The sequence below is a fragment of the Ixodes scapularis genome, unplaced genomic scaffold (genome assembly GCF_016920785.2).
Source record: "Ixodes scapularis isolate PalLabHiFi unplaced genomic scaffold, ASM1692078v2 PGA_scaffold3__209_contigs__length_174095766, whole genome shotgun sequence".
In the NCBI taxonomy this organism is placed as follows: domain Eukaryota; kingdom Metazoa; phylum Arthropoda; class Arachnida; order Ixodida; family Ixodidae; genus Ixodes; species Ixodes scapularis.
Window position 1 is genome coordinate 70998712 of NW_024609868.1, and position 19191 is coordinate 71017902.

Consider the following 19191-nt stretch of genomic DNA (forward strand, 5'->3'; position numbering starts at 1 on the left):
CGGATCTAAGCTGGTATCTAGTTCTTTGCAGGAAGTCTTTCTTGCGCGAGGTGAATACGACTCCGTCGTTATTGGGCAACACAAATGTCTAGAAACTTCCAGTGAACCATTAACTGACACTCTTCTTTCTCCAGTCTCTGACCTCCATTGTCTTGATATATCCCGTATTTTATTTCCAGCTGTCACAAGTCATCAACTGAAAAAGCCTGAACTATTCTTGATTGACATTCACACAACAACTTTTTGATGACGCATGTTTACCGGCGTGCTATCTTGATCATCACTCTCTATGTGTTACGTAGGACGTGGTTTTTCCAAAGTGACGCCACGCCTCTTGATGAGATAATACCAGGTAACACCTGAGATAATGGTGTGCTCGAGGGTGTAGCTCGGCTCACAGAGCAGGAAAACGCGTTACGAGGAAGGTAGTGGCAAGTCGCCTTGGTTCCCGCAGAAATGCAAAGAAGAAGTTGGAGTAGGCAAAGTGCTACTTATCGGCGTTTCAAGGACGGAAATTAAATGTTGTTCATATTTTAACGATGCTAATGCAAGAATCCTGCACGTTTACCGCAATGACAATGACAAACCATGCGGGGAGGGGGAGGCAGGAAATGATATCCGATGATGCTAGAAAATAATATTTTTAACGTGCTGATAGTAATACATTTGTAAGGCGTGTCTTATTATTTTTTATTCAATGGCAAACACCTCATTCCACCTACTTTGAGAACAACCCCTCACTTGGATGCTAAGCGCATGATTTCTAGTTCGCCCATGGTCTTCATCTTCTTTGGGTGAGAATTTACTGCATTCACGTGCAGCATGAATAGCATGCGTCAGCTGAAAAGGTGCACTGAAAGCGCGTACCGACCGTTAGTTTCTTCGCTGCTTTAATGAGAGCAATAAGCGTGGCGTTTCTCCTTGGCCAGGCGTCGTTCCGCATGACATGCCTGGTATAAAGATGGTGCCCTGGTGGCCACGCACGAAGGTGCGTTCGCCATTAACAAACTAACTTTTCTTTTGGGGTATTGTATATCAGCGATATTTAAGGAGTTACATCGATCATCTTTCTAGCCTTTTCTTTTGTCAGACGCTTCCTTGACTAGAAGGCGTTGTGTTGCGAAAACCTGATCATTTTTTCTTGAGGTAAAAATTGCCACTGAGCACGCGTCGTTTCCTCATAAAGAGTGATTGAGCTTGGCACTAGAAAGTGTTTACGATGCGAAAGGAGCAGTGAATATTTCTTGTTTGAGCACTTGTTGCAGAACTCTTTATAACCCGTAATTTGAGGCAGCCGTTGAAATGACAGTAAAAAGCGCAATGGCGAAATCGTTCAGTGGAATGCAGTTTCAAATCCGGTTTTCGGCGAAAGCGAATTGTGGCTTCTGCCTTTTATGTCATTGAAAATATGCAACATTTTACAGGAGCGCCTTCCCGGTAAGCACAACGGTTATTCTAAAAATTAAATTCCAAAAACCATTATGCACTGTTGTGATATTTCGGCTGCTCTTCCAGCAAGGTACTTAAATTCTGTGATAAATTTTGTTGTAAAAATGAAGACAATAAAATAGCAAAAATTCCCATTACATTGTTCTATCGAGCCAACAAAACTGGTTGAAGCCTAATCGGTAAAATATTGTAAGCAGGGATGGGCAGTATTTCAAATGCAAGTACTTAAATTATGAATTTAAGATACATATAGTATTTTGTGTCGTGTATTTAACTACATATTACAGAATGGATCTGTCGATTGTATTTACATACAATCAATATGCATTTCAAATAAAATAGTAATTAAATACAATTTGAAGGACCATCGCCCTCGAATTTTAAATAAACTTTCTGGATGTTTATACGGCCTGATGCCGGTCTCCCCTTGACATATGGCGGCACCGGTTTTGAGGTAAACAATTGGCCAGCTCAAAACGACTGCTAACCTAGGGTTTTTAACGCACACAAACCGTGGTGTTCTTTGACAACCTCGCTGTTACATTGGTCATCCAGATCAAAAATGGCAGATCGTAACCGTGGCCGTAACTCTTCGAACACTCTAACCAACTTATTCTTCTCTTCCCAGTAGGTTCTGTACTGTCAAAAGCAAAGGAGTAGTCAACAGCTTTGTGGCGTCCTCGCCTCTTGGGAATGTTTTATTTTGTTGTTTTACTATTGATTTTAATACAATAAGGATTTCATGCTGCACGAACTACTTACTCATGGACGAGATTAATTTGTTCTTATCTTTATAGTTTTCGTACAATACATTTCACGATCTACATGCTATTTCGATTTTATGCGTTTTATTATCGTAGCACTTAAGACTCTATTCTTAAGAGAAAAATCGGATAACTCCAGTTGTACTTGATTTTGTATTTGTACATTTTTAGAGTGGACTTGTTGTTAAATATATTTTTGTCGAAATATTTCGCATTTCTTTTGGATACATGTCTGCAAGTATTTTGCAAAGATGTAACGTGGTACAGCATGAGGTATGGCAGGCAAGTTTTTTAATGCGTCGTTGCCATACTTCACGTAGTAACGCGAAAATAGCAGTGGTGTTGACCTTTTCTATGAAAGCATTTAGTTTGCTAAATATTAATTTATACATCAGCGCAAATTCTGCGAATGCGAGCACTAATTTCTTCTTGAAAGTAACTTTAAAACGAACACCACGTATGTTTGACATAATAAAATGAATTTAAAATCTTGGTCAGGTATATTTATGCACTAAAAACCTGGTTACATTCAGTCATTAGGATTATGAACGCACTACAGAGAGAATAAAGACATACAAAAAGCTGCAGGTATTTTATAATTTACTGTTTTAAAGCTATTTATTTTGTAATGGTTTGTACTCCTTTTCCGAATTTAAATCAGAGCAGCGATGCGCACAAGTAGTTTATAAATTCTAAGTGCACAAAGGGCGATGGAGTGAAATGGGAATGGGCTTCAAGAACTCTTGCCTTTAGTTCTATCTCCACTGACTTTTGAGCTACTGTTTCTCACAAAATCAGGCTACAACAAACTACATGCCATTTTGTGCGTTTTGCTTTCAGAGTAGAAGTCACTTTTGTTTTTACTACACTTTGCTTTTTGTTCCAGTAAAAACAATATAATTTAGAAGTTACATGATGTCAGTGGTGCAAATTTAAGACGAGACATGCTTTGTTTTGTATAGCTTTTTTTTTATACATTCGTTTTACTGCAGTGAGATTATTTAAATGGCCACAGAATCTGCCGGCCCTTTCATTTGTTTCGTTTTGTTTTGTTTTATCTTTCTGAAGGCTTTGACGCCCCCTTCCTCGAGATCTTGCATCCTTGTTCGTTTGCGACTTGGGATCTTCAACAATCTGGTCATTAAAATTTAAAAAAGAAAAAATTATGCCTATATCTTAAATTTGTTATTATAGCTAAAATTCACGACTGGCATATGCGAAAACGACAAAGACAGTATCGGCGGAAAAAAAAAACACAACGAATCAAAATAAAAAATTGAGACATAAAAATGCGACATATGACCAAAAATTTGAAAAAAAAAGAAATATTTTTTTAGGTTTTCAATAAAAAAAGGGAGGTAAGAATTAAAGAGGCGCCTAAATTGCATGTCCTATACATGTTTGTTGAATATGAGTGTGTCCGATCACAATGAGTCTTGTGAGCCAGACTTAAAGCGCGAGCATTGCTCTAGAGCCAAATTTTGCTGTTTCATGGCTGATTCATCGCAGATTCATTAAAGTGCCAGCCTGAAAAGTAATATCAGGACCACGTTGGTTTAGGTCTAGAAACAAGTTTTGCTGATTCATGGCAGGTTCGTCGAACGTTCATGAAGGTTCAACGACGTTCGCGCATTGTAGTTTTCACTGTTGGCGATTACGGTGTGATGAAATTGAGCACACTCACCGAGATTTTTCAGGTCGTGGCCGGCCTGCTTCCCGTATTTCCGAAGGTAGATGTCAGTCAGCGATCCGACCACGAGGAACGAGACACAGGATGCCATGAGATACCTGCGGCAGGGAGAGTATGCACGACCGAGGCCCGTTTTGGAGTGATGCCCCGCACGTCGACGCTTGGCTGTACTCACAGTAGTCCCTTCTCCATGGCTCCCAGATGCATTTTCTCCTTTATGACGCATCCTTTCACCGTTGCATCAAACCCGTGTTGGTTCACCACTGGGGGGCATGCAATTACAGTAATTATAATCAGGTAAAAATGTAACTCGTCTTTGGTTAGACTCATTTTACATGCTATGCATGATTCGCAGCACTTATCATAAATACAAAAAAATATTTTGTTTGTCCCTGCAGGCAATTTTCGATCACACTTGCCCTAGCCTCTTTTTGTTTATTTTGTTTGTTTGCCCTGAGACGAAAAATGGTAAAGTCTGAAGAAAAAAAAATAAAAAAACAAAACGCCACATATGTTCTTTTGTGTTAATTGATCTTTTTTTCTTTTTTTTTATTCCTGGAATTGATTGGTGGTTGGAATAGTATACACGAGGCGGGGAACATCGTAATCTGGAAATTTTTTCGGCTGGGTTATGCTTAACAAAGGCTAAGTTATATTTTTGAATGCTCGTTTTTGAATGGCAGCATGTGTTTACACTGTCACATCGAGAACTAACCTCAATTGTGCGAAATTTTTAATTAGTAACTCATTAGACGTCATCACGTTTGAATACCTGACGACAGCGCAACTTTGAAGTTTTCAGTCACTTTATGTGGGTTGCGTATACACATTTAAAACCAACTCGCCAGCCCCCCTGTGATTCTGTTGGGTTAATTTATTGGGCAACAAAACTCCATTTCCCACCACCCCCGCTAGTTCTCACAACATCATTAGTATAATAACTTTTCTATGCACAGATGTCTCGTAGATATCAATAGGAGGGTTCAGCAACGATAAATGCGACTTTGAATATTCAGACTTTCACTGAATGCCGACTGCTGTTTGCGCCATAAAAAAAAGATTTAAAAAAATTAGCCAGTGAAAATATTTTGCGTCACTACACAACTGCAAATTACTGTCTGGTAAGTAGGGTTTCGTGTTTTCGGTTCATGGCGATAAATCTCAGAAATTAATCCCCGATACCGGTTTATTAAAATTGAGGGGAAAAACAGAAAAGACGTCTAATTGAAGCCTAATCTTGAACAAAAAAAAATCCAAACTTCATGCAAAAAAAAATCTTCATATGTAGTTTTTTTTTTATTTATTAACCTTAAACCGAGCTTTACTAACCGTTCAGAAAATATATATCTTCTTTTACTTCTTTTTTTTTTCTCAAGGAATTTTATATTTGTTTTTAACATTTGTTGTTTTTGTCTTATTTGTACCAGCTCATTTTACGAGTATTTGGGTCACGCGTGTGTTTCCTGTAGCTTAGGAAATCCCATTCCGTGCTTTTGTTTCTAAACCTTACCAAATAAGCGCTGATTATTTGTCGGACACTAAATAGAGATACCGAAAAACACCAAATCTCTGAGAACAAACGAACCCCGAAATAACACGCCCCGAATTCGATTAAAAATAAACCCAGGAAACATGAAATCCTACTCATTAGTGACATTGAAAAAGGAAGTATAAAGGGCGGGGTGAACTTGCATACCTATCTATGTACACACTTGGGATAGTTGGCGATGCATCTTGAAGACATTACGTAAACTACGCACTTAGTATTTCTTATATTTTCTTAAATGTGTAAGTAAAACTAGTCGCATAATATTCTATATATAGACACGCAATGCCTCTAGGAGCAAAAATATAAAATGTTTTCGTTATTTCCCAAAGAATATGAACCACGGCCGTATGCCTCTTTAGTTGTTAATGAAATATCGTGGTAGATTATGAGAAAACACATTCCTGCTGATAATGACAAGGTACTATGGTTGGTCACTTACTCGAGTCTATGAGGAATTCGAATTCTTCAGCAGAGCACGGCGATGGGTAGCAAACGCCTAGGCGGAGGCCGTGGGCCATGTCGTTGTACATGAACTTGAAGAAGTCGATCTTGGCCTTAAAAAAAGGAATACATCCTATAATTATTATCGGTAAAAAAAGTAATGCCGAAGATGAAACGCCCCAGGTGTACAAAACTCGTACTTTATGCAGGGCTCGTGAGTCAGCGGTTTTTATTAGTCTCGTTTATAAAAACTAGAGCCCCCATACCCCCTCCCCCCCTTCCCACTTCTCCCCCCTGGGGGATGGACGGGCGTAATTGCATTTCCTGCCAAGACGTGAACACTGTATGTCACGTATAAAATAAACTTAATGTAGATTTGCATTATGAAATTTTCTAAATGTCCTCCCAAAGAAAGCGACTTCAAAATTATGATTGAGGGATAACCTTGAGAGGAATGTCAGGCGTTTTGCGCACTTTTGATGCGTTTTGCTTATGTTTTCTGGGACGGCATATCGCGATTTACGATAAACCTTTTTTTTTATCTTGTCTAAATGGTTATTGGCATAGTCACCCCTTTCACGCAGTTAGACGCAGCGTATACACATAGCTCTCCGAGAGGCTACTCAACCCAGTCAAACGCATTAATCCCGGTACATCATTGTTGCATTGTAAAGGACACCGGTGATCGAGACGCCAACACCACATTTCTGAAATCTTGGCCTGACAAAAAACACACACCCTGTAAATGATCAACGGTAAGGAAGACAGGTGGAACATGAAACGCACAAGGCGCACGAAACGCGGAACCAACTAACCCAAGTGTGTACTATGTCATTTCTGCAACTAGTAAAAAAACTTCTTAAACAGATCATTCTCGTAAATATTTATGCTAAACCAAACTAAATCCCTAACTATTTTTTATCGCCGCTATAGAAGCCACGAAATGATAACTATTGATATACACGTGCAATTTAAGAGGCGGAGAGCTGATGTTTCTCACGTATTAGACCAACGAGAAACTAAATTCTTCTGATTGTGTTTTTTTTTCTACAGTTCCATGCATATTTTACATCCCCACACCTCTCACGACAGGTGTTATCTTACACGCAGTTCGACTCCAGTAGTTGTGCTGTCTCGAACACAAGGTACGTAATATTAGGAAATGCTTTGTTATTATACGCTATTTAAAATATATATAAAATATATTATATTTCCTATATTTGTTCATTGTTATGAGATTGTTGGTGACAAATTAGGGCTTCACGTTTACTATATTACTAAAGTGAATGTAATGTAAGAATCATTCTGGTGACTGTTTAGGCATCATAACCCCTAAGACGAGGAACACCAAAAATAGACTAGGTATTTTCTCCGAAATTGTCACGTGCAAAGATGTGGCCAAAAAGGAAGACCTAATAGGGTCAGACACTGCGTATTTCGAATTTCGAAATGCAGCACGTGCATCATCGGGGCACGATGAATTCAATTTTTCCAGAGGTCGCGGCTCTAGTCTATCGTTGGTTGGTATGTTCCGTACACTCTGATTTGTAGCGGTATTTTTTTTCACTTTCTGTCTGTCTCTTACTATTTTTTCGTAAAATTTGTCCTGCAACTCGTTCTATACGTAAGTTTCTTTTACATATATATATATATATACATGAAACCATGCCTTTTAAATCATTTTCATAATAACAAAAGCCCACTTAATTTTCAATTATAGCCACGATGAGCATGTTGGATTTATGTTGTAACTTCTAAACACATCCGTTTTTACTTTCTCATTGAGATCTTTCTGAAGAGCTCATTGCTACCCGATTATATTACTATCAGTCAAGTTAAGTGAAGGAAAGCGGACGACTGCTTAGAACTGAGCCAATATATCTGAGCCAAGTTTTACTGAGCCAAGTTTAATGCTTCTTATCGTGTAGTGTCTTTGCATTGCATCTATAGTAGAGTACCCTTGCCGTGTTCTTTATTTTCTTGCTCGACTTGTCATGTCTCACAAAAGTACGCCATCGCTAGTCTAGAAAAAATTAACCTCGATCACCTCAATCTTAGCTTGCGTTCTTTATTCCTCATAATTAGAGGCGAGTGCCTAAATAACCTAGTCAATATGTACGATATTGCCATATTTTTATTTATGCATGACTGTCAACGTATTGCTTCGCGAAAAAAAATATTGTCATTTGTAGTTTCTTTTTTTTTTGTGCACTTTCAATACGGCACATTTCGAACTCTGTATATATTTTTTTTAATAAAGTAGAGTCGTGTCTTAAAAGCGGCTGGCAATATGCAGAGTCCTGAGAAACAGGCGCTTGCGTACCCCATCGTAGACTTCCTCGTGCAGTTTCCGGACGAGCTTCTCGAAGAAGGGCAGTTTTCGGGGCTGCAGGTAGAGGGTACAGTACTGTCCCGAGAAGTGGACTTCTCCGTCGGCATCCCTGGCGGTCGTCGACACGCACTGGTCAAAGGTTCCCAGGTCGTTGAAGGTTCCCGAGATGAGTCCTCCAGGAGGCCGCGAATTAGCGTCCACAACTAAAGCGAAAATTCGTTGGACAAAAGAGATACTAAGCTTCTTGTACTCAAAGTACAAATTCAGTTCAATGCTTAGCACCTTTCCTAATTGATGCTTCAGACTATTATCTGCAGCAGCCAATTTCTGACGGAAAAAAGTGTATCCTTTGAAGGTTTCCACCCGGTGCAGAACCCGTACCTAATGTCTACTCCGCGCGTAAAAAAAAAATGATTATCATACACAGCAAACCTTCACAAATGTTTGCTACCATTAGCTTAGAAAGAAGCTTGTGTCGTAAATAAATAAATAGTAACGCACTATGTTTTTCACGAAAGTTGTCACGACTCGTCGTAAGAATCGGTAGACAAAAAGAAAACAAGAAGTTTCAGAGTCCGCGCACCTGAAGATAGTTTACTCTTGATAAAATTTCAACTTTTAAACACGCATGAACCGTGGAATATAGTCCCTTAAATACATTAAATTAAGATAGAGCCGATTATCGAACAAACGTCAAGATAGTTTAAAAAAACGAATATTTATAAAAATATTTTTATTGTAGCTTTACTACTTGATGGCGGGGACCGAATAAACCAATCCGTTATTCTATACGCAGCACAACGAGTCCTATGTCTCCGCACAGTAGCAGGCAGCGTGCTTCACATAATGACGCTGGCGAGCATGTATCACTTTGTGGTGGAGACGGTATAGGCCTGAAATTGAGTAAAAACTGAATAAAAAAGTCAAACAAGGACCTCTCAAACACGAAGAAGTGTATTTAAGATGCCCATCTTGTCCGTTCTCTTTAAATATTTATTCGGTCTTCAGTCAAGCTCGCGCACAATATGAAGAGAAACGTCGGGCCGCGAGACATGATGCGGAAGAAATGTTTGTTTTGACCTGTCGTTACTTCTCGGAGTGTCTGAATCGTGCCTTACTCCAATCGCATCGTATAGAATACGGGTATAACGTTCCTTTTTATTACTGCGCTTCTCGTAATTTGCCTATGTTTTTTTAGTCCTTTTAAAGTTAACTAATTGCTTTGGTAATAAGTACCGTTTTATGTTTTTATCACTGAACCAACTTCGGAAATGGATTGTAAACTCCGTATTAGGCTTACTTAGTGAACCCCAAAAGGGTATAAGAAATTCTTTTGACAGTTTTTGATCCCGCCTCGATGATTTCTTCGGTGATGTTAAAATAAATTTAATTTATCTAAGGCGTAATATTTTATTCAATTGTACAAGGACAGTAAACAAATACTAGTAGCACACATGGCTGGTATAGCTTGTTCACCTGTTGTTCGCTTAAGCAATTACAGAAGCGCCAAAAGAAAGTTTGTGATCACGCTATGCTCTTGAGTGTGTTTGATATCCCCAAAGATTTGAGTTCTTGTCGGTGCAAAAACCATCAATATTTGTCGAGTGGCAAAACTCGAAAGTTTCGAAGCATTAAATCTTACAGAAAATTCAACTGCTCAAACCGCCCACATATCTTCAACCTGCGAATTAACTCTGCATATCCCACAATCACCAGACAAATTCCTCTTCAAAACCTCAGCGGACGAAGGCCTCGTTGCAGTTGTACTAAAAATATAGATTTAGCGTTGAACCATTTGGTTTTTATTTTCTCAATTAGGGCTATCTACAATTTCACTTAACCTTTGTATGAAAGCAACGAAAGCTGAAGAAAATGCGCGCCTTATCATTAAGAAATGTTCATGTATTCGTGCATCACAGTTGAAAATATGTATACTTAATTAACCGCTTTCAGTCCGATTACTCCAAAATTGGACTGCGATCAAATTCAAGCCAACCCGAGGAAGTTTATTAAATAGTTTGGAATCTCAAGCGCCATGGTCAACGCAACCCCTTTTTCATCGATATATCACGAAAACGTTTTGTGCTCTCCTTTGCTGTCTTTTCATGATCTGCGATACACATGTGGACACATTAGCTCACGAAGGTCCGTAAGTGTGTGCGATTAACTAGCACCATTTTACTATTTAGATATTTCCTTTTTCTTGCATGCTTCGTTTTAGTTTTCGGCGTCGTCGAGTTAAATATAGCGGAGAGGAAGCGTACGAGCAGGACGTCTAATGTCGGGGCCGCCGAGATCCTTATGGAGGAAGTGTCATCAACCTGAGCCGGGAGAGCATTTTCCAACGAAGGCGTGTTTTTGCCCTCGCATTGGACAGCACTTCCAGGAAGCGACGGAAGGGACGGTGAGCCATTTTTTCGTCCACTCCGTTTCCCGCTTCTTGCGTAAGCTTGCGTGAGGCCCTGTCCGGGCGTCTGACCGCGATCGACGACGCAACCATTTACGCAACATCCTGCGGTGCCTTGCGCTCAACCCGGTTTGTCAAAGATCTGCGCACTTTTTTCGAGAGAGGTCTGACATCAAAAAGTTGTTTTTACATGTTTTGTTTGTTGGGCTTATGCTTACTCAATTATTGTCACTGCTTTGGTTACGTTTTTTTCTTTTTCTTTCTTCTATTTGACTATTAGTGTTTAGAGACATACGGGTATGTGATGTTAGGATTTCGACGCATGGTGCCGAATGACAACGTTTTGTTTTTCATTTGAAGTATGCATGAGGCGAGTGACTATTTCAAGGTTCCTAGATCTTACACAGTTCCATCTGTTGGGTTACTTATCGCTTTGATGTTAGTAGAACGTAAAATGCATTACCTACACAATACACAATTGCTAAAATTAAAGAAAAAAATCGAGACCTCACTACTTGGAAGTTGGATCACTTGCAAGAAGTAAAAGTGGATTTTTTTTTTTTTTTTGCCTAGACGGAATTAGCATTATCCCATTTTCCATAACTGTTCGGAATTAAGGTTGTTACTTTCTTTCAAAGAGTGTGCCATTTCGAATGAAGTTTATAGGCGCCATCATCTTCACGGAAATGACACCGACATCTATAACTACGACCTCATTTTTGTTGATTGTGGTAATGATATGCACACCTTGTAACAGCAGGTGACTTATTGCAATCAGTCCGTATAAATTTAAATCGAATTCAATAAAAATGTTTTCTTGGGGCTGGCGTTTTTGCTTGAATATGTAGGTGCGTGTTTTTCTCTAGCTCTATTTTAAAGCTAGTGTATAGTTCCAAAATCAGTTGCATCTCCAATAGAGAACAACGAATTCGTAATATATACCGGATATACTAATACATTGCGCAAGAGTATAAGGCAAAATAGAGCAGAAGAAAACAACACATTACAGGCCATGTTGTGCAAGCTTGAATTTGTTATTTGCCAAGCCATACTAACTAAATGTTTTACTCTCTTAGGAGAGCACTATTGTGAGGTATTTGTCATCTTTTACCGTGTGTACGTCTCAGCTGTTCTCTATCGCAACGTATTCCCGTTTTAAAATGAGTACAAACATTTTCCTTGCCTAACTTAAGCCTGTCCTACAGTGATTCGGCTTATGAGGAAGCTTTTTTAGTCCACTTGTTAGTTATGGGAACATGACTGGGATGACTGGATTTCGGCTGTTAGTTTGCTCCGTACCGATTCCAGGATCGCAAACGCAGGGCACGGCACATTCCTTCCCCGAGTCGGACAAAGATGAGAGCAAAACCTTTTCGCTTAAATTCGTCGACGCTATTTTTGGAGTTCCTCTCGGACGTTTCTTGAGCGCGACAGGCCTGGGGATTCTACTGTCCTTTAGGCACCCCTATAATTTACACAGTTCGTGGTGTTTTGGTATCTACGTTTAGGTGTTTGTTTCAATGAAGAGGCAGTTTTTGTGGGTGTTGAATATTTTTTTAAGTAGTCTCAAGTGAACAAATAAATTAAAATGCGCCGATTTGAATCAGTTTAAATGGGAAGCTTAAAATATGTTCTGTGCTAAAATGCCTGAGGCAACTGACCCATGTGGAACACCGCAAGAATAAGCCACATGTGGGACGTGGGACGTCGTACACTTTCTTTTATTAAATTGAGTGTACAACGTCCCTCGTCCAACTTGTCTTATTCTTTCGATGCTTTTCCAATCAACCAACACGTTCGCTAGATTATATTGTCTTAACCTATGTGAGTACTTTGTTTCTCTTTTTTTGTGTTGTTCATTCTTCTGTTTAAGCCACACTGATCACGACCAAGAGCTGTTCAAAATATGCTGTTTATATTTGCATTTTAAAACCTATTTCATTCCTGCGTTTTCTGTAGAAAGGCTTACTATTAAGAAATACTAATCGCCGTTGTTATACAAGGCACACCAAATAACACGTAAGCCTTTCGTGCGTGTCTTTTTCAACCCAATTGCAACTTTTCCAGCTTATATTATTAAGTTATCTGCTCTATTTATTGTTGAACTAAGTTTATAGTTTTTTTTTATTTCTACACTTTTTTAATACCTCAATAAAACACAATTGATACGCCAACTTCACAAAGTCCCTCTTAACCGACCTTCAACGATTACTCTGAAGCCTCCGCTCCTCCTCTTTTCTCCAAAGTCATTTGAATAAGATTACATTTTAGGGCTTAATATCCAAACCAACGAAGATATATCTTCGATGTACTAGTTTGAAATCAAACAAGGATTTTGCCAATGTAAAGCCGGTATTTCCATAAACTGCGCTCATGAGATTATGGGCACCTGAGCCGAAATTTAATCTCACAGTTGGTTAATCTTTAGGCAGACATTGCGTCTCGAAGGTGCTGACCAGGCTCTAGACTTCGCAAAATTTGTTTCAATAGCGGTTGTAGCTAACATTTTATGCAACTATTCTCACTGACAAGTTACGAAAGGGAGGGCACGACGTATCATCTTCCCAAATTTTGCTTCGTCCTTCATTCTTCGATCGGCACTCTTTTCGGCTAATGCTCCATCTCTGTCCTATGCAGAGCGTTACTAAAGTGATTTCGCTGTGTATAAAAAAAAAAAGAAAAAGAAAGAAATTGACTTACGTCTCAGCGCCCACGGCTCAAACTTGCGAACTCCAAGCAGAAGCCTGAACAGGGCTGCCGAACAGTCCCCGGTGACGTTTCCGCCAAACCCGAGGGCCGTCATCCTCGGCAAGGACTCCTGAATCAGTCGGTCCATGAGGTTACGGAGATGCGACTCCACGTCTGGCACGTTTTCAGACACCAACGTTGCGTCGGTGCTAGCCGCTCTCGCGACGCCATCTACAGTAGTTGTGAGATCATGGTCCACTTCATCCGACGTACCACGAGTGTTCGAATGAACCGTGGAGCCGACTCGTGCCGACTGTTGCAGCAGCCACAGAACCACCAGTACCGTCCAAGACCTCATAGCGCTAGACTGAATCTACAACTGCCGGCGATCTCTTGTGTTGTTGCCTGAGCGCCACGGCGGAAAAAGTCTCGGGCTTCTTTCTCCTGAATGGAGAGTGGTGTCCGGCCTTTCCTTCCTTCCTTCTTCCTCCCTTTCCGTTTCCTCTCGGACTGCAGCAGCGGACGAGGAAGTCCGCCGGAACAACGGCGCTTCCAATTACGTGAAGCGGAAGATGCGAGCTGCCTCTCCGTTTCTTTGCACGACGTGGCGCAGTGCACGAAGCCCTCGGTCTTCTTTTGTGGACACGAGCTGCGTGGAAGATGGCCCCCCTCATCATTGACGCTAAGTGCTCTCGGCGATGGAAAGATTACGGATCGCGAACCTGGGACACTTGTCTCCCTCATCTTGGTGTTCCTGCGTTTTATGGTGCCGCATGCTGAATGATGGTGGGTCGTTTATTCACCTCTGATCTGGTGCTGCTCTTAAGCTGGTGACTTCCCTGACGCAGCGCCTGGCCTTACTTCTATCGTGTGGAATAAATCGATTGCGGAGAGACTCAGACTGCTTTATCTGTGACTTCCTTCAGCGGCACGGCTCTTTAAGTAAATAGGATAGAGATATTTGCGGAGGAGGTGCTATATTTGGTTGTTCACGACAGACGATATTTGGTGGGGTCGTGAACTCATTTCTTTATGTGGCTACCTATAATTATTTCCGACATAAAGAAGCCAGGCTACGGAAGGTTCCGGGAAACTTTGCTTATTTTTGTGGAAGATTTACCTTTCACGGAGACAGCCTCGTCATATTCATACAGTCAGCTCTTTGCGTACGCATCGTTTTGCCGCGCAGAGATACTAAACTGAATTATTAGTACAAACCTTCGTAGACAAAACAGCTGTTCTAATCTCCAAAGAAGAAAAAGGACAGGGAAGTATTCCACAGTCACTGATAAAGTGAGAACGGCAGTGCGTCTCTTCCAAAAGCCCGACTTCAAGCACTCGCTCGTTGCCTTTCGGCGTGCTTCGGCGACGCGTAGAGGCTCGAGGCTCACGAGACGTCGAAACATTATCGAAGGTATGAAGCCAGCGCTGAAGGTGGGGCAACTCAAGCTGCTTCCTGCCGCTTTTATCCGCTCAGGGCCTATACACGCTTTACACACGCGCGAAATTACGTCCGCCATTGGTGACCTTCTCTTGTTTTACCGAGACACCGAGCCATCAAAGACAGGGGTTGACGAGTCTGCAGAAAGACCAATGATGGGGGGAAGCACACGGTAGAATCTAAAATGGCAATGACCTGGCCTGCTATGTTAATGACGAAGTGAAGTGAACGCAATAAGAGGAAACAAAAACTGAAGGCCGGTTATGGCGGCGCCCATGCACAGCTGCTGCAAAGCGTCTATAGACCAACTGCTATATAGCCCGAGCCTCAAGGAATATGCAGGGATTGGTGATCCACGCACCACACGCGCATGCCTTCCCCGTATAAAAGATTCGAAGTAAATGACCAAAATAAATCGTTGACGAACGCGTGTGCAAGATGCCATTTGTTTTAGGTATTTGCTTTAGAAAAGTTACTACTGCCGAGGCCAGCACGTGTGTCGTGTGGAACACCAATCCCTGCATTCTCCTTGATGCTTTGGTAATATAGCAATAGATTTATTGACGACGTGTGCGACCAAAAGCGGCGTCGCGGTAGGCTTTCTACGAGGGGCCAACCAATCACAGTGATATATTGGTGTGGAATTAATTCTGTTTTGTCTACTGAAATAAGGGTAATGCCAGACTCAGGCGGTCATGTTTGACGGTGTCAGTTTAGGAATGCGATTACTTCAATCTTCCAAAGTGCTTTTTACACGCAACGTCAAACTTGTCGTTCGCCACGGATAATAAGTATTCAGGATTACAACCCATGTGATGTCACGGTGAGGCAGATGCTGGCAGTGTGACATTAGAGATGGGAGCTATAAGAGGGTGCCGCGGAAACATCTCGGCGCTAATAGTTGTGCCGCCTCCGGTGCAAGCTTCTTAGCTTCTATACCACATTGGTGTCTTGCGATCCTCCAGAGTGCACGCACAGCCAAAGCAGGACCGAACTTAACCGGCACGCACTGGAGGCCGTCCATACGAAAGAGGTGTCTTATGTTTCCTGTCGCCTCAGTGGCTGCTGCGTCCCTAATTGAACCTCTTAAGTCAACATAAAAAACCCTCACATCTCTTTCATTTTCGACTATTTCCTCGTGATACAGCTTCACATGTGAATCACCTATTGAGGTGTATTAAAAACAAACTGCGACTTTAGCACCAGGGTAGAAGAGGTATTATGGCAGCCCTGGTGCAATGAAAAAAATAAGACAGGTAAGCTTAACTTAACAAACTTTACAAACAAATAGACATTGGGATTAATATTACTTACCACAATGACGGCCATATCGGCACACTCGAGCACGTTTCATTTGTAGAGCTCAGTGTGACGTCGGCTAATGTGCAAATCGCCACATGCGCAAGCTTCGAGCGTTCAACATACTCATGACAAAACGCAAAGAGCTCTAAGTCGAGTAAAGCCAATTGTAATGAAGGTGCTGGTCACATTACCTTTTGGAAATCACACGGTTTGATACTTGTTTCCATACCTAGCTGGTCCTCTGGCGGTCTGGAACATACATTTATTTGCCCTTTGTCAATTCCGACTGTTTTCAGGGTCCTAATCATTATCGTCGCAGTCCCCGAGGTTTATAGTCCTCATAACCTTATGTATAATCATTGTCACTTAATAAAAGTCGTAAACTAAACCAGTATGTAAACGATTGTCCAATGGTCGACAGTCTTGGCCACAGTATTACCATGGCGTTTCAATATAAAATGAGATAATCGGCACGTTTTTTGGCAAATTGACAAGGACAGATGATAAAAACATAAATGCCTCATTTATTTGCAAATCGATATCCGCTCCCAAACGTTTTATCACCATTTACTGAATGGGTATTTTGATTTTAACTTGCTTGGATTATTATTGCAACAGAAACAATCCAGCCAATCTCAAGAAGACGTCTATTTTACCAATACGGGAAATTCCCTTTTCACTTATATGTAGTTGCTTTTGGAAGATCTTTAGAAACTATTTCCACGGTGAATGCAAGTTACGCCGCTCTTTTAGTAAACCGGTTATCTATTAAATGTTATCCTATTCCGAAGCCAGCGCTTAAACTCTTATCCCATAAATGACGGAACTTTAGAAGCCTAGCAAAGAAAACTATTTTAGTTGTGGATTTTGACAGCATGTGTCTCCTGATTGCGCAATCCTTATAGGCCCCGTTGTAATTGGGCTGTTCCTGGAACGATGTCGCGTATCGGTTTTTTGAGGGGATTAGTTTTTCCGTTCGCCAGACCGGCTCGCGAAGCAAGTGCGAAAAACGGGGAAATATTTGAAGGAAACTTCCTTCAGCACCCGCGGCGCGAACTCGTTCGCTTAGCGGTGCCGACTACGCTCATGACGTAAGACGGCGCCACACCTGTCGGCCGAATTCGGCCTGTCTGAGCCTTCGTCATATTCTGCTTAAAAAAGATGACAGGCAGTTCAACAGCTGACCTTTTTAAAATAGTAATTCCTGCTTGTACTCACAGTGTTAATTCCGTTGTAGGAATAGATAAGAAACGGCATGCAGAAAACCAGTGAACTGCATAAATATTTTTTTTTTTATTACGAAACTTTGTCTTGCTGTTTTACGTTGCGCTTATTTTTGGTGTCTTATGACCATTTCATTTTAACTAAAGTCCCTCTGTCTGCGTCCAACACAATTTGTATTTTGCTTTAAAATGCAAATGGCCTTCGTTTTGCTGTAAGCTGTAACCATGCACACAGTTCAATTAAGAATTGGACAAAATCTGCATCTATTTGCTCTGATTAGATTTTTGTGCTAAGAAAGCTCAATAGATATAAACATTAAACGGTTAACACACAGTGATGTCAAGAGAATATTAAAAAAGATATCACATTTTCGCTAAGTAGTTGGTAATTAGCTTTGTAGTTTTTATGATAAAAGAAGTAACCAGCAATCAATTCCTAATTGTCAGGGTGCCCAACGTTCCGAAAACATCTTGGATTCTTAATAAAAAAGATGGCGCAGCCGCGATCTTTCTTCTCACTTTACGCAGCCGTTTATTAGCTGTTTACGCAGCCATTAAACATCACCAGTTGTGAAATGACGCGGGGCAACTCTAAGACTTCGCAAAGTCACGCGTTCCGTCAAGCATAATTTTGTTTTCTGCGCCGGTCAGGAGGCAGGAGTCAAAATTGTGGCCTCAGTAAGAAAAAAGCAGCACTCGCCTTCACAAACGATGTCGCCGCTCTAGCAAGGCGCACCTAGCAAGCATCGTTGAGGCGCTCTGTTGAGGATTAGCTTCTTTTCCTGGCAGCGGGCATGACCGTTGGACCACAGCAGTTACTTCTTCTAAGAGATTGTCTTTTTTTTCGCCTTTGTCACATGACGCAGCCCGTTAGTGTATACGGCAGGGAAATTACCACGGCAGCTGCCATTATTTTCTGATGTAGTCTGAATGTTCTACGAACATCTTAGAACATTTTCTCATGAATAGCCTCAATTGCGAAGATGTCCGTGTTCTCGGAGTCAATACAGTGGTCATTGACGTCATCATGCTCAGCAACAGCGCTGTGCTTGTGGTCAAATTTGGGCACATCGCTTTTTCTTATTTTTTTTTTTTTTGGCAAATCATTTTTGAGTGTTTTTTTTTTAATTGTTTAGGCGATTATGTGTTTGGGCGACCCCCGCAGAGAGTCTTGCAAACGACATTCTGTGCTCTTTCCTTACAAGGGCGATTCATTTGGCGGTCGGCTGGTATATGGCGTCCAAATACTGAAACAAGCTGTATTCCTTCGACGGAACCCTTTCTAACCTTAAGTGTGTGCGTGTATGCAGAGGACACCGATGCGTCGGGAAGGGGGGGGGGGGGAGGGGTACTGTGTACCTTGGGGTTGTAGGGGTCGATAAGTATGACCTTGCCGACTGGCGACGCGGTAAATGGGGAACTGTTGGTGTAGCCGTTTCTCTTCAGATCGCTAACAAAGGTTTGCTCCTCTCTTTTTCTGTTGGTCTCTGATGCGCCAATAGCCTACGGCCCGAGCAGGATCGTCTGTACCACAGACGCTTTGTGGCATGGTGGGTGGTAAGAATCAAACTGAAGATAGAGCCCTCTACGTCTTGGCTCTCTGTATACCTTGAACTTCAGATTATCTCTCTGCCTTTTCGCCAGTACACCGAGAAACGGCAAGGTGTCCACTTTTTCACGTTTCACAGTAAACTGGATTGCGGGGTCGATGGAGCTGACGTTTTTCCAGGAAATGATCCGTTCCGACCTTTTTAGACTGCAGAAGAAGTCGCCTATATAGTGCGAGAATCATTCACGATGGGTAGAGAGCCTGCAGGGCTCTTTGTTTACGACTTTCATCGTCCCGCTCGCCGTGGTGACGGAGATAAATGAACCACTTGCGATTCAATGGTCTTCTTAAGAACT

At 41.4% G+C, this 19191-nt stretch overlaps 1 protein-coding gene across 1 annotated transcript in view; it reads right to left on the bottom strand.

The window, feature by feature from the left end:
* Window positions 1-13678, bottom strand: part of LOC8040722 (nose resistant to fluoxetine protein 6) — a gene marked incomplete at its 3' end in the record, with an annotated part of 33067 nt that extends 19389 nt beyond the window's left edge. Inside the window, exons 1-5 of the mRNA XM_040501363.2 lie at window positions 13333-13678; window positions 8217-8428; window positions 5892-6006; window positions 4079-4166; window positions 3898-4001 (exon numbers count right to left, since the gene is read on the bottom strand). Coding sequence (XP_040357297.2) covers window positions 3898-4001; window positions 4079-4166; window positions 5892-6006; window positions 8217-8428; window positions 13333-13678 — 865 coding nt within the window. The remainder of the gene's footprint in view (window positions 1-3897; window positions 4002-4078; window positions 4167-5891; window positions 6007-8216; window positions 8429-13332) is intronic.
* Window positions 13679-19191: the final 5513 nt, after the last annotated feature.